Source organism: Phoca vitulina, unplaced genomic scaffold, assembly GCF_004348235.1.
Source record: "Phoca vitulina isolate PV1807 unplaced genomic scaffold, GSC_HSeal_1.0 scaffold4, whole genome shotgun sequence".
NCBI lineage: Eukaryota > Metazoa > Chordata > Mammalia > Carnivora > Phocidae > Phoca > Phoca vitulina.
The window spans coordinates 12,239,520-12,255,632 of NW_022589707.1; the positions used below are offsets into that span (position 1 = coordinate 12,239,520).

The following is a 16,113-nucleotide window of genomic DNA, read 5'->3' on the forward strand; positions in this document are numbered from 1 at the left end:
TTGGCAGAAAAGTGAAGATGATTTAAGATTAAGATTTTTTTGCAGGGATAAAAAAATGTTAGAATGATGATGTATTTATAGAGAATTAATGAACTGGCAGTGAACAGTAACAGGGTTTGAGGATATGTGGAATTTTTTTGGGGGGGAAACAAAAAATTAAAACCTAAGTAATAATTACTCATGGTTAAATAACTTAAAATGCTGAGCAGTGATCCCCTGTCCGACCCCTACCCACCCTTAGTCTTGTGCCCCTGAAAAAAGCACCTACAGCTTCCAAAAACAGACTATTTTGGTTCCTAATTCTTCCAGTGGTTACATCCATTGTTGATGTATTAATTTTAGATATTTTGATTCTGACCACCCTTCTTCCCTCCCCCCAGTTATACCCAATTCCCCTTCCTAATGTTATATTATTATTTTTAGTTTATCTACTGGTCTCTTAGATTTGTATACATGTCCTTACCTCTAGCAGGACTCCCCACACTATAAACTGCTTATTTAACTACCCTCCTGGACTCTGAGCTCCTAAGGCAGGAGGGAAGCAAGGAGGGCTGCAGAGCAGGAGACAGTTTTGGGGAGGAAATGCCGAAGGAGCTGATACCTGAGCTTTATGTTGCAAGCAGAACACGATGGGGGGACAGGAGGCAGGGGTGGGATGAGCAGAGGGCATTCCAGGAAGAGGAAGAGGCGTGGCAAACACATAGAGGTGGAAAGAGCATGGTAGATGGGGAAGTGGAAAAAGTTCAATGGGGAAAAAAAGACGTGGGTGAGAAGGTGAGTGGTTCTTCATCATCTGGAAGGACATCAGCCTGTAGCAGAGAGAGGCCATCAGCAGAGACAGAGCTGGGGAGAGACAACAACAGGCACACGCCTTCTTGGCAGTGCTTTGGCCTGTCTCATTGCTGGCTATTGTCTTAAGAACACCTCTTCTTGCTCCTACCCAGGCTAGGTAACAGGTATCCCTCCCACCATAATGGCAGAGAACATCATTCTCAGCCTCTTTCTGAAGGGCTGAGTGGGACTAAATTAGGCAGATCATTATCTTTTCTTTGATTAAGATTCCAAATGAGAGAGAGAGGAATGGTGTTAAATGAAGTAAAATCTAAGTTTAAAAAGTTAAATAATTCCATGACCTGAAATTACACAAAAAACACAATGTAGGGGCGCCTGGGTGGCTCAGTTGGTTAAGCGACTGCCTTCAGCTCAGGTCATGATCCCAGGGTCCTGGGATCGAGCCCCACATCGGGCTCCCTGCTCGGCGGGAAGCCTGCTTCTCCCTCTCCCACTCCCCCTGCTTGTGCTCCCTCTCTCGCTGTGTCTCTCTGTCAAATAAATAAATAAAATCTTAAAAAAAAAAAAACACAATGTAGAAAATACTGTATCAGTGACTTTTTAATAATACTAGTGAATAATTATAACCCTCAAATAACTGTCTAAATAGATTAGCATTTATGCAATATATAGGAGAGATTTTAAGGTTTTTTTTCATTTACTGCCAATCTTATGCTAACAAGAGTGATATCATTTTAATACAATAACAAAGTGCCTAATGCAACCGTCTTGAACATTAATTGATATGTTTTGTAGCTAAGTCTCCAGTTAATTACCTGTCTTTTTTGTCTAATTTTGAGATTTAAGTCTGCTTCTATCCAATCTTGCTTGGCGTGCCTACATCCATCTATGACCTTCATCTTGTTTAATCGAGGGGAAAAAAAAAAAAAACATTTTAGCAAAGCATTTTCTACCCTTGCACTTACTTAATATATTCATATTTTCTGATTCATCTTTCCTTTTATAATTATATTTTTAAAGTCATATTAAGCCTGCAGAGATAGTGGAATATATGTCTCCATTCTAATGAACACTTTGTTCAAGTTAGCTAGCCTATTTTACTTGTTCCTTCAAATTCATCTAAAGATTCTTCAATAGCTATAGTTATTGGGAACCTTTTTTTTTTTTTTTTTTTTTTAAGGTTCTATTTATTTGAGAGAGCGTGTGAGAGCAAGAGCAGAGGGAGGGGCAGAGGGAGAAGCAGACTCCCCGCCGTGCAGGAAGCCTGCTAAGGAGGTGGATACGGAGCCAAAGGCAGAGGGAGCCAAAGGCAGACACTTCATCAACTGAGCCACCCAGGCGCCCCCCCGCCCCTTTTTTAAAGTAGGCTCCATGCCCAGTGTGGATCCCAGTGCGGGACTTGAACTCACGACCCTGAGATCAAGACCTGAGCTGAGATCAAGAGTCGGACGTTTAACCGACTGAGCCACCCAGGCACCCCGTTACTGGGAACCTTTTAACAACTTTCTTCATATTGTTTTGAGAACTTTTTAAATTTCCAAATGGAATTTTTATGAAAATTGTTTATGCTCTACTTTATTCATACCATGTTTCATCTAAACATATTTCTAAGCCCACTAGATTTCTGCCTCTCTAATCTGAGGTGGTTGAAGAAACCAAACAGGTGTAAAGACCTACCAAAGGCAAAACCGAAATAAAACAGACTAATTAATGGCCTTGCCAAGGACTAGAACCTGGGCCTGTGAGCTTCCAAAAGGAACATGTTCCTACATGTGCAACTTTCAGAGAGGCCACTGAAGGCATTTTCTTCCAATTAAGACACTGGCTCACCATTCTTTACATTTTATTCTTTTCATATGAAGAGTGGGTGATTCTTCCTATTTTTAAATTCAGTTTCATTCATCCAACATTTACTGAGGATCTATGATGTACTATTAGGGTTTCACAGAAGGAAGGTGAATGTGCAAACTTTTCTGCTTTCATTCTCCTTTTTTTCATTAACCATTTAATACAGAACTCATACCAAATAAAATCTCAGGAATGGCCTTGCTCTTTGAAATAATATTTTGCTGTTCTTTAATCACACTGAGTTCCTAATTTCATAAGACTACAAAAAGCAGCCTTAATAAACACAGCACTCACTTGATTCTCCAGATAAAATGAAAAGTTATCTTCTAAAAAACTCAGTAACTAAAACTAGCTAAAATATCCTTACTCTCTCTTCTCTATTCAGGTCTGCATTACACTCTCTCTGAAACCTACATAATTTCTTTTATATCCTCTTTATATTTTCACCCCCTTTGTGTCATCTTTCTTTTTTCAACAATGATTCTTTTTCTTTTCTTTGATTAGGCAAACGTAAACCTCAGAGAATTCATAACAATGTAATACAATGAATACTAATAATTGCAAACTAAATCTAGAATAAAAGCACCTATGTGAAAAATGTCTGACATTGGCATAAAATGATTAGAAAACCAGTCGAGATTATAATGATCGATGAAAATGAAGGAATAACTCAAAAGTCCCAAACTATAAATTCCTGATCTATTTTTAGGCTGGTGGATCATGGTGGGGTAGTTCTTAGAGCTAGACCATCTGGGCTCAAATTTTAGCTCTGTCACTTGGTAGCTCTGTGAATCTGAGGAAGTTACTTAATTTCTCTACCCCTGTGTTTTCTCATCTGCTGAATGAGAATAACACACCTGAAAACTCGTAACGTTGCCATACAGTGCCAGGCACTCTCAACTCTGATTGTTGTAATCGTTGAAACAGATTGTACGATTTTTTATCATTCATCTTTCTGCCTGCTATACTTCAAGACTAATTTGTAGGCTTTATATATTCCTTGACTTCTATCACCTGAAAACTCTGGTCCTGGTCTCACCAATCATATCTATCTACTTAAGGTTTTTCAAACCTGGCTCTAGAGAAATGATTCTTATTTTTGAAATCCCAGGTCACTGAGTGAATTGGGGTTACAGATTTTTGGGGACAGTCTAATACAGATGGCCTCCCCAACTCCTAGACAATCCCTCCCCCACTCCGTTATTTGTCCTAACACCTTACCTTTTCTGTTAATTACATCTCCAGAAAGCGGGACTGCTTTTATCAGTGGATATTCATTGATCTCAAAAGGATAAATATATACATATATATGACAGGTGCAGAGACAATGGGCTAGAAAGCCTGCTTTCAGCTTCTTGGGAAACAAAAGGATATTTGCTATTTTTCCTTTTTCTATTAAAGCCCTGGCTTGACCTATTTTCCCCCCTCTATTCAAAGTTAAGCCTGGAAATAACATACTTTATTTTTTAGTTAAAAAACAAGAATAGGAAAGGGCCTCATTTAGTAATGAAGGGAACATAACCTTTATTCAATGCAAAGGGCACTGGATTCTATATTCATCCGTGCGCCAAATAGCCCTCTGCGCTTTAAAAACTAATTATAGGAGGGAAGTGTGACTTTTCAGTCTTTTTGGCTCCTGCCATGCTCTGTGGTACTCTAACGTGCTAAATCAAGGCTCTGTCACTCTACCACATTGGAATATCAATAAAGGGTGTTCTCTCCTACTTATCTTCACTTTCAACAGCTAATCAGGATAGAGAATGTGAAAGATTAAGAGCAAAGAATCACAAACAAAACAAAACAGACTGAAAAAATTATTTTTCTATTGTTAAAGTAAATATAATTTGTTTTCAAACTATGTCTACATGCAGAAGCATGGACGAATCTCTTGGGCATAATGTTCAACAAAATAAACCCGATACTATGATTAAACTTATATAAAATTTGGGGACATTCAAATCTGATCTATGGTGATCAAAGTCAGAATAGTGGTTACCTTGAGGGTAGGCTGTCTGGGTGCTAGGAGGGTTCTATATTTTGATCTGGGAGGTGATTTCATGGGTATAATCATATATAACATTTCACTGAGTTATATACCTAAGGTTACACTTGACTTCCTGTATGTTGTAATTCACCAAAAATTTTTTTAAAATGTATGTATAAGTTGTTTTGCCTTCAAATTTAAGATGGAAGGTGATACAACTCAGTGAGCAAAGCAAGAATAAGAAAGCTAGGGACCTAATCTAGCTTTTCTGTATCAGAAGCATGAGGTAGTACACAGACATGCAGCCCTTTGGACTAGCATTCTCTTTTCTGGAAGAGGGCTAGAAGCCCATCCCTTTAAGCTACTGGAGATACTAATAAAACCAACTGAAAATCTCTTTGCAAGCATGGAAGACAACTAAGGAGTTACATAATAATAAGCTAAGGAAACAGGAAGATTTACATTCATTTAAAGTAACCTGAAAAATTGGGAAAAAATAATTTATCCTCTAGAAATTGCTTCTAATAAAACCATTCAGGTTATAGATATGATTAAATGGATACACTTAAAGAGAAAAGCAGAACAGAATATCCAAGAAGTGTAGGAACAATTTAAAAAGGTGTAATATATGGACAATGGGAATACCAGAAGGAGAAGAAAGAGAAGAAGGAACAGGAGAAATATTTGAAGAAATAATGACTGTGAATTTCCCAAAACCAATGACAGACATCAAATCACAGATCTAGGAAGCTCAGAGAATACCAAACATGAAGCGTGTGCGCGCACATACACACACACCTACACCTAGGCGTATAATATTCAAACGGCACAAAATAAAAAAGAATAAAATCTTGAAAGAAGTCTGAGGCAAAAAATTACCTTACCTACTGAAGAACAAAGATAAAAGTTACATTAGACTTCTCTTCAAAAACCATGGAAGCAAGAATAATGGAGTGAAATATTTCAAGTGTTAAAAGAAAACAATCACAACCTAGAATTTGGTACCCTAAAAATTATTTTTCCCAAAAGGAGAAATAAAGACTTCTTCTGCAAACAAAAATTGAGGGAATTTGGGAGCTCCCCACTACTTGCTAGCTGTGATGCTGCCCAATTACGAATCACTTAATAAAGCCAAATAAAAAAATGGAGGGAAGTTGTCCCTAGAGGACCTGCCTTACAGAAAATGTTAAAAGAAGTTCTTTAGGGCAAAGGAAAATTATTTAGTTCAGAAATTTGGATCTACGGTAGGTAAGGAAGAGCATTAGAGGAGGAATAATAAAATCTTTTATTTCTCTTACTCCTAATTGATCAGATAACAATTTGTTCAAAAGAATAATGGCAACATTATACACAGTGATTATAGCTTATGGATAAATGAAATACATGAATGACAGCAATGTTATAAGAGATGGAAGGGGGGAATTAGGAATACTTTGTTATAAGGTACTTGCATGACCCGTTTTAGTGGTCTGGTGTTAAGCAGACTTGAATTAGTTATAAATGTATATTGAAAATTCTAGGGAAACCACTAAAAAAGGTAAAAGAAAAGTATAATTTATATGCTAAGAGAGAGGAGAAAATGGAATCATATAAAATATTCAAAATTAAAATCAGAAAGCAGAAAAGCATGACCCATAAAAGAAAAAATACAGCAAGCTGGACTTCATTAAAATGTAAAACGTCTGTTCCACAAAAGAAGCTGTGAAAAGAATGAAAACATAAGGCACAGACTGGGAGAAAATCTTTGCAAAACACATATCAGATAAAGGACAGTATCCAAAACATACAAAGAGCTCTTAAAACTCAACAATAAGAAAACACAATCCAATTAAAAAATAAGCAGTATCTCAACAAAAATATATATACAAATATCAAATAAGCATATGAAAAGATGATGTTCAACATCATATGCCATTAGGGAAATACAAATGAAAACAATGAGATATCACTACACACCTGTCAGAATGTACCAACTCCAAAACATTAGCACCAAATATTAGCATTAGCACCAAACATTAGCACCTCTAGAGAGGATGTGGAGCAAAAGGAACTCTCATTCATTGCTGGCGCGAATGCAAAATAGAACCACTTTGGAAAACAGTGACAATTTCTTACAAAATGACACATACTCTTACTACACGATCGAGCAATCTCATTCTGTAGTATTTACCCAAATGAATGAAAAACTTACATCCACACATAAACCTGTACATAAGTGTTTATAGCACCTTTATTTATAACTGCCAGAACCTGGAAGCAATCAAAATGTCCTTCAAGTGGTGAATGGATAAACAAACTATAGTACACCCATACAATGGAATATTACTCAGGGATTAAAAAAAAAAAAAAGTTATCAGGCCACAAAAAGACATGGAGGAATCTTAAGCGCATATTTTTAAGCACAAGAAGCCAATCTGAAAAGGCTACACATGATTCCAACTCTATAATATTCTGGAAAAGGCAAAACTATGGAGATGGTAAAAAAAAAAAAATCAGCAATTGGCAGGGCTTTGGGGAAAGGAAGGCAGGGATGAATATGGGGAACACAGAAGAGTTTTAGGGCAGTGCAGCTATAATTCTGAATGATACTGAGATGATACATCCATTTTATATTTGTCAAGACCCAAAGAATTTACAACATGAAGAGTAAACCCTAATGTATATTATAGACTTCAGTTGATAATAATGTATCAATATTAGCTTATCAAGTATAACACATGTACCACACTTAATGCAAGATGTTAAAAACAGAGGAAACTGAAGGTGGTAGGTAAGGGTATATAATGGGAACTATACTTTTTGCTCAATACTTTCTGTAAACTAAAACAGCTCCCCCCCAAAATAAAGTCTATTAATCTAAAAAGTAAACTATATATATATATATATATATATATATATATATATATATAGTTAAATTACAGGTGAATTTTTGAGTCTCACGATTTTGATACGGTTTTAAATGGTACTCTAACAAATTTTCATAATAAAAGGTTGGTAAAAATGAGGCACTAGCATTCATGTATGAATACAGGTAACTTGGTGAGCAGTAAAAACCTATTTATCTACAGTTGCAACCCACATTCTGAGAAAAAGATGAGCCCACAGTTCTACGATGAGTTAAAAGTAAAATATTGGCCATTACTTCCTTTATTCCTTTTCTGGTCTTTGCTTTTTTAGAGTGCTTTGATTTTATTTTTACTATTTATTCATTCACCTGGATATGCAAAAAACAGTAAGAATAAACCTAATTTTAATGTGACAAAGTATTACTTCATTTTTTCCTACTTTACACAGCTCTACAGTGACAGAGGTGGAAATACTTCACTGTGGCATGCCACGTGAAAATGAGTACCTTCACTGAATGAGGCCACAGTGTCATGGCTACGTAAAAAACTTAAATTGTACAAAGGTAAATGTCAAGTGATAAAGCTGAGACCTTACTTTTCTCAAAATAAGTAGGAAACAATCAGAGATAATACAATGTATTTGAACAAACATGAGAAGCTCATTTATATTTCCAGAAAGTTCAACTAACAGTTCTAGTAACTGAAGAGCATGCTAAGAACAATTTTAAAAGACTCTGTATGGGCAAGAACCTTATGTCATTAATTGTCATCTTTCCAAGGTATGGCACATAACAAGGTCAATACAGCTTTGCTGAATAAATAAATGCATTAATGAGTAAATTGCATGCTTCCCCTTAGAGGGAAAAATGACCTACAAATTAAAAGATATTTTAACTTGATTTAACAAATCTCCAAATTTGATATACATCAATCCCTTCTAGAATTTTGAGTACAAAGCATACTTACATGGGAAATGAGGTGTGTTAGGATAGAAACAGACTTTACTAAGTTCAGTTCATTGCTGCTTGATATTTAGAATTGCCCCAAATTCCATGAGTTAGCTAAACAGATGTTTTTACTCCCACTGTTTAATACAACATAGAAAATAAATCTGTTACCTTATGAAATCTTCTTCCTCTTCTCTTTTTGGCCTCAGCTGTTTGGGTTGAGCCATGTTAATCCAGTTTGGTAGAGATTTCAAGAGTCTGCTGATATCATCATCTTTTGCCCAAGATGCACTGATGACAAGCTTCTCTTCTGACTGGACAATGCCCCTGAACACAATCAGTGGAAAAGAGACACTTCAGCACATTGCCTGGTATCCAGTTAGCATTTTTCATCTATCTTTGCTGAAGAAAAAAAAAATACCACAGCCATCTCTCTTATTAACATAATCTATTATCTGAGTTGGAGTCCTGACATCCATTAGCAGGTCACATTACTGGGAAACCATTTCTAGATTTTGTTCTTAGTCTCTTCACTGCTGAGTAATTGTGAAAGGTCCATAATAATACTAATTTGTCACCCTTATCATAGTTAATCCCTTAGGATAAATAAAAACATATGGTAGGTTTTGGGGTGGACCTTTCAAGAAAGATGTTGAACAAATAAGAATGTTATGAAATAACAACATACATGGTATTGGAAAGGTGACGAAGTGTTACAAAAGGTTGTTCTCTGACTTCTTGGTTTAAAAATACCAATTAGTTCTACTTGAAGGTATTTTTTGAACTACGGACAGCCCTCTATTCAAAGTAAATCTACCATCATAGAGAAACCTTCTGCCCCAGATGTCAGGCAGAAAAAGTCTTTGATTATTGCTCTCTCCAGTGGGCTTTGACTGGTGACCTAGAGTGACAGGCTTCAAGTCCTTTAATAGGGCCCATGGGTTAGTTATCAATACTGCGCTTACCAGAAAGTACCTGTAAATTCATCTTAAACGTTCAATTTCAACCTAATTAAAAAGCTTCTCCTTCTGTTCAACATTTCTGTCACTATAACTAATTTCAATGGTCTAAAAATCATCAGCAACTCTAGGTGACAGGAATGACATTTATTTATGAAGGGAGTGCTACTTAGCTGGCTACCCCCTCTCAAGTTGACCCAGACTCCAGGAGGTTTCCCCCTGTCACAGGCAGGAATTTATGTTGGTATAAGAATCATAACTAGGGGACATTATGCACATCTTAATATACAACATATGTATGGTGGGTATTCATGATAAAAGCTCCTTAACCAACAGACAATTTCATGTCTGTCAACAAAAGAAGCTGAAGCCTAAAAACTTTGACTCATGACAACCTGACTCGAGGTAATAGGATTTCAGGTTGTAGGGAGCAGTATCGCTCTGGTTCTCTGAAAATAAGCTAGAATTACTAAAAAACCATAGCTGATTTCTAGCATTCTTCTAACTCACGATAAGCAAAAGTTTTCTAACAGTAACTATGGTCAACAATGCAGAAATTAGACTTCAGAACCTTTCTTCAGGTCTCTCAAATTACTCTCCCTGGTACCTTCTATTCTCATTTTTTCTCTTGTTATTTTCTTGCATCTTTTCTGCGCTATTTATGGATTAGTCCCACAATCTGACTTTTACCCATACATATGTGGGGTGCTGGGTACCATCTCACATTCATGATGTCGTATGCCAGGTGGGCCGTCAATGTTCTTTGGCCTTCCTTTTACCTGCTTCTGCTCAACTTCCCGTCCCATTCCCTCAATGCTACTTTTTAAACCTTCACCTTTTATCTCCTCATTGCTTACCCCCTACATTCTTCCTATCTGACACAGAAAGGAGGCTTCTTAATTATATACTTTCAAACATTCCACCTCTATCCCCCACAGAAATATCTTCAAATCTGTCTCATCTTCATTCACTTCCAGTTAATCTCTCTACCTAGGCTCTTAGGGATCCTCCCTACTGCCCCCAAAAATCCCCTTTTCCATATCTTGTAGCTCTCTCAATGTATCCCCCAACCCCGTCATTTTTTTTTTTTTTAAAGAATGAATCAATCTCTTCCTCAATCCAGCATTTCTCTCCAGTGAAGCTCCTCCCTACCCTTCACAGACCCTGTCGCCCAGTGAGTGGCCTTCAATGATTTCTCTTTCTCACCTCTCACTCATTTTATCAATTTATGACTCTCTCTCCAGGATCTGCTCTAGGATTTAACCCATCGATTGCTTTTTTGAAATGTTTTCAATTATTGTATTTTTCCTTTCTAGATTTTCTCTTCAGCTCTTCTAGAAATCCACTGGCTTCCCTCCTCCAAAATGACCTGCTCTTGAATTATGGATTCTATTCTTTACCTTTTTGAATATTTTAAAAGCAGCAATTTTAAAGTTCCTCTCATGTGGCTTTACATTTTTTGTTAGTTCGTTGGATGTCAAATGTCCTGTTAGTTGCATTTTCCTTCTTTTCTCATGATGATGAGTTTTCTCATGTGATGTGCTATTGGTCTGCAAGCTCCACCTCAGTGGGATTTGTCCTCTATGGGAATCCCACATTTGCCCTGAGTTTTAGAGACGTTACTATTAGGTGGTTTGCATTCCCCTCGTCTGGATCCTATAGGTTTCACTAGTTCCAAGTAGGTTTTAAGTTTTTTTTTTTCCTTTCCTTTTTTTTGGCTTAAAACATTCTCTCCCAACAGGGGAAGCGCAAATGGAGGTCCTTACTTGCACCTGTGTGGGATTCTGATCTCTTCTAGAGGCCACTTTTCTACTCTCCAAGTTGGGTGGCTCATTCCCAAGTCTAGAGTTTTCCTGGTTGCAGTCATAGGTGGAAAAGTCCCTTGCATAACTTCTGCATGGATAAAACTCCCTGCCATGCAGGTGTTCAAATGCCAGCCCCTACTTGGGTCTGAACTCGGCTATGATCTGAATGTCTGTGTCTGTCCAAAACTCACATGTTGGAATCCTACTATCAATGTTATAGTGTTAGGAAGTGGGGCCTTTAGGAAGTGATTAGGTCACAGGAGTAGAGCCTCTATGAGTGGGATCAGTGCCCTTACAAAGAAATCCCACAGAGCTCCCTAGCTCCTTTCACCACGTGATAAAGCAATGAGAAGTCTCAGACCTGGAAGACGGCCTCACCTTACCCTTCTGGCAGCCTAATCTTGAACTTCCACCCTCCAGAACTGTGAGAAATAAATTTCTGTTGTTTATAAGCCATCCTATCTGTGCCATTTTGTTACAGCAGCCCAAACAGACAAAGACAACTGCCATATGAAGTCCTGATACTTTTGTGGGCCACTCAGCATCACTATTTGCTTACTGCTATGGCACATAGATCCTATATGCTATTTTCTTTCATTTGCGGCATCTGGAGAATTGCTTTTCTTCCTTTTGAAATTGGCTGAATATTTAAAATTTTTTAAAGATATATATATAAAGATTTTATTTGAGAGAGAGAGAGAGCATGAGCAGGGGAAGAGGCAGAGGGAGAAGCAGACTCCCCACTGAGCAGGGGCCTGATGCGGGGCTCGATCCCAGGACCCCGAGACTATGACCTGAGCCAAAGGCAGATGCTTAACTGACTGAGCCACCTAGGTGCCCCTAAAGTTATATATTTTTAACTGGACTTTGTATGTGTTAGAGGAGTAGGAGAAGGGTTTCCTAAATCTATCAATTCCACACTTTTGACTGAAGTCAAAATTCAGTCTTAAATCAATTGCAATCAGGGTTCTAGAACCACCATTCCTGTGAAACTGCTCCATTGACCCATGGGTGTATTTTATTCTTCACATTCTTTGGTTATTCTAAAGCACCTGATACTTTTGATTATTACCTCCTGAAATATTACTCCTTGGGTTTCCACATTATCATCTTTTCCTGGTTCTACGCCTGCTACCCTAACCTCTTTCTTAGAAAAATTGATGGCTCATTTCCTCTGTCCATTCTCTTAATATTGGTGTTCCATTCTGCATTTCTCACTTGGGCAATTTCATCTTCTTGCCAGATGTGACTGACCTATATTCTGATAAGTCCTAAATTAATATCGTCATGGCTGTCCTCTCTTCTGAGTCTTGGACCTGCATATCCAAAGGCTTCCTGAAGATTTCTATTTGAAAGTCCTACCAGCATTTCAAATTAAAATGAATCAAAGGAACTCATTTATTGTACACTTTTCCCTCTCTGACTAAACATCTAGTATTCCCTGTTTTGGTCAACAGTCCAACCATCCATCTTGTTACTCAAGTCACGAACTAAGAGTCATCCTATTCACCCACAGTCACAACATCCTGCCAATTCGACCTCCTCAGTATCTTACAAATCTGTCATTTTCCTGTTTAGGTCCACTGCCATTAACCTTGTCACTTGGATTTGGCAGTAAGTGGGCATCTTGCTTGGAACTTCTAGACCATCAGTCCAACTTAACACTAGTTGGAAGAGTTATTTTCCTAAAACTGTTCAAATACAGTCATGTTGTTCTCCTTAGAACTCCATTGATTCCTAATTCTAAGACCAAGTCCAAACTTAGAGTATGAATGAACATCCATGTTTTCAGCTAGCTTTCCTCCTCTGTCTATGTTCACTATTCCCCAACACCCCACCTGTGTTGGCTAAATACCCTATACATAATAAGTATTCTAGAGTTTTTTTCAATGGGTGGGGTAATGTTTCCTACTTCTGTGTATTATCTCTGCCTGTAAAGCCTTTTCCTCATCTCCTTGTTTGATTCTACTGATTAAGCTTTACTTCGATTCCTCCCTTAGGACAGCTGAGTCTTCTTCTGTGCCTCATCACCCTTATGTCAGAGATTTCCAACCTTGACGGCACATTGGGATAACATGGGGAGCTTTTAAAAAAACCAGACACCAAATCCACACCCAAGCCAAAGTAAATCAATCTCTGGGGATGGAACCCAGGCATTAGAATTTTTACAAGTTTGCCAGGTGATTCCACTGTGCATTCAAAGGTGAGAACCAGCACCTTACACACACTTTTACTATCACTGGTCCTACGGCACTTGTTTGCAAGTTGGGATCCCATAGTGGATGATGAGTTCTTTGAGGGCAGAGTGAATTTCTCTTTGGTTTTTGTGTCCCCAGTGTCTAGTACAATACCTGGTATTTGGAATATATATGAGAACTGAACTAAAGCTAAAAATAAGCTCTCTTCAGTTTTAGGAGTCTAGGTAATTTATTAAACTAAAACCATCTTTGTGGTTTTCTTTTACTTCTCTGTACTAAATGACTTAGGTGAGATATCAAGTCATTTGATATTTTAATCAACTTAGAGATCACTCTGCCAGGCTCTCAACATACCTCTCTGAATTTAATACAAATCAGACTCGTGATTATAGGTGTGACTCCCTCTGAAAAAAATTCAACATAAAATAAGTCCTGACTCACAAAACTAATAAATTACGGAGTGATTATTGACATGCTTTTCCCCCTTTTACTCCACTTGTTTCTCAGTGGCATGTTTTTGCAAAGTCTCCTCAAAGTCTTACCTTCTCTGTGAAGAATTCATTGACCATGTCAGCCTACAATAATCTCTCCCTTTGAAAAGCAAATGAACAAAACCCCTCCTTTATACTGATCACCTAGACTTCAAAATTAGAACTTTGTCCTATATACTGGGTTGGGTAAACTATCACCAATGAGTCAAATTTGCCCCACCAACTGAGTTGGTATGCCCTGTAAGCTATGAACGGGGTTGACATTTTAAGATGCTTTTTATTTTTTTAATTTATTTTATTTTTTTAAAAGATTTTATTTATTTATTTGACAGAGAGAGACACAGCGAGAGAGGGAACACAAGCAGGGGGAGTGGGAGAGGGAGAAGCAGGCTTCCTGTGGAGCAGGGAGCCCGATGCGGGGCTTGATCCCAGGACACTGGGATCATGACCTGAGCTGAAGGCAGATGCTTAGCGACTGAGCCACTCAGGCGCCCCTTAAGATGCTTTTTAAAAAAAAATCAAAAGAAGAATATTTTGTGAGATGTGGAAGTTATATAAAATTTAAATTTTAGTATCCATATCTAGAAAGAACTTTGGTTGGGTGGTTCAGTTGCTCTTAGACCCATAATGCGGGGAAATTCTGCTCCACAGAGTTAGAACCCGACTTAATTTTCCACCATCTATATCTTTGAGCCCATGGATGCTGCCCTAGGGTTCAGGAAATAGTTTGGGTGTATAGATGTGAGATGGTATTGTACATTTTGGGGATCTAGAATTTTTTTCATTTTGGCACTAGCTGAAATGAAAAAAAAAAATAGCTTAGTGAAATACTACCTTAAAGTGCCCACATTGTTCACTTACATATATTTTTTAAAGACTGGCTTAATTCAATAGTTAATATTTTATTACTGGCTTCACTAATATTCATAGATCCTATTTTATTAAAAAAACAGAAATCAAAACGAACTAACATGCTACCTATATACCGCCTTCAACAATAAATTATTAATTCATTCTGGAACGAAGATCAATCCCAAATGTCATTCCAAGTATTCTAATTTGAAATATTGGCATTGATCAGCGACATAGAATTACCCTAGAGGGATTTTTTCATTCAAATGGCAAAATCTCCATCCTCACCAACTGCATTTATTAGTTTATCATTTTGTGATAAGCTGGATTGTGCAGGCTACAAAATCCTAGGACATACCCAAATGGCCTCAAAAAAGAAGAGCTAAATTTCCAACAATTATTCCACAAGAGGAGTAGGGTTAATCACCACTACCAGAACCATAATCTACTAATTAATTCACAGCTCAATGGGCCACAGACAGGGCCATCTGTGTAACTATTTGTACCCGTTCCCAGGAGGAAGAAGAAAATAGGTATACCTCTTGGAACAGGTGATAAGCCTGCCATGAGAAGGGTCTACCCTCTAGACACAGTTGAGTGAATTTCATTCCGAAAACATCTGCTGGTGTTGACTGGCTCTGATGTGCATTGCTTCTTCTCTGGAGCAGTTGGGAAGTGCAAGTGTGCCTGGTCCCTGGACACAGCTGGGGTGAGGAGTCTTTCATTAGGTAAACAACCAGGGGCAGGTGGGGCTAATTGGATTCAACTGTTTGGTGACAGCCAGGGCATGACGTTTACTTTCCCAGGCTGAATCTTTCAGATACTTCAAAAACTAGGAGCCAAGCTAGAAAGATGAACCCCGGACACGGATGGTTCAAATTAAGCTGCTGTAGTGGGCTTTCAACTGTGAATGATTGGACCTACAGCAGGTCAAACTGTAGCGCAATGTCCACTAACACAGTGATAATGACAATGAGTAAGAAGTAGTGCTAGGCCGCTAACTGAAACAAAACAAACGCAAAAAGAAAACCCAGAAATCCCTTAAGATAAGATGGAGCAGAATAAGTAGGAAAAGAGCAGAGAAACATTAGGCTATTTTTATATCACCCTCAAGGCTGGTCAGCGAGCTTGATGACGGTATGGATTTCTACCTAAGAACCATAACTTCAGAAACATCTGATTACTCTGGAGATGGCGCATGGGAAACAGAAACAATTCAAGAGGACCTGTGGAAAAGGATTTGAAATTTGAGAGTTTACAAAAGGTAACTCTTGGGCATAATTTAATAACAACCTTTAAATAGGCAAGTTCTCATAAGAAGGGTTATAACTGATATTAAAAAAAACAAGGAGAAAAGAATTATATTGTAACAGAGGACCACAAATTAATAT

At 37.8% G+C, this 16,113-nt stretch overlaps 1 protein-coding gene across 1 annotated transcript in view; it reads right to left on the reverse strand.

Annotated features, from left to right (window-relative positions):
* EXOC4 (exocyst complex component 4) overlaps positions 1 to 16,113 on the reverse strand; it is a 731,914-nt gene that overhangs the window by 133,971 nt on the left and 581,830 nt on the right. Inside the window, exon 13 of the mRNA XM_032401540.1 lies at positions 8,589 to 8,744. Coding sequence (XP_032257431.1) covers positions 8,589 to 8,744 — 156 coding nt within the window. The remainder of the gene's footprint in view (positions 1 to 8,588; positions 8,745 to 16,113) is intronic.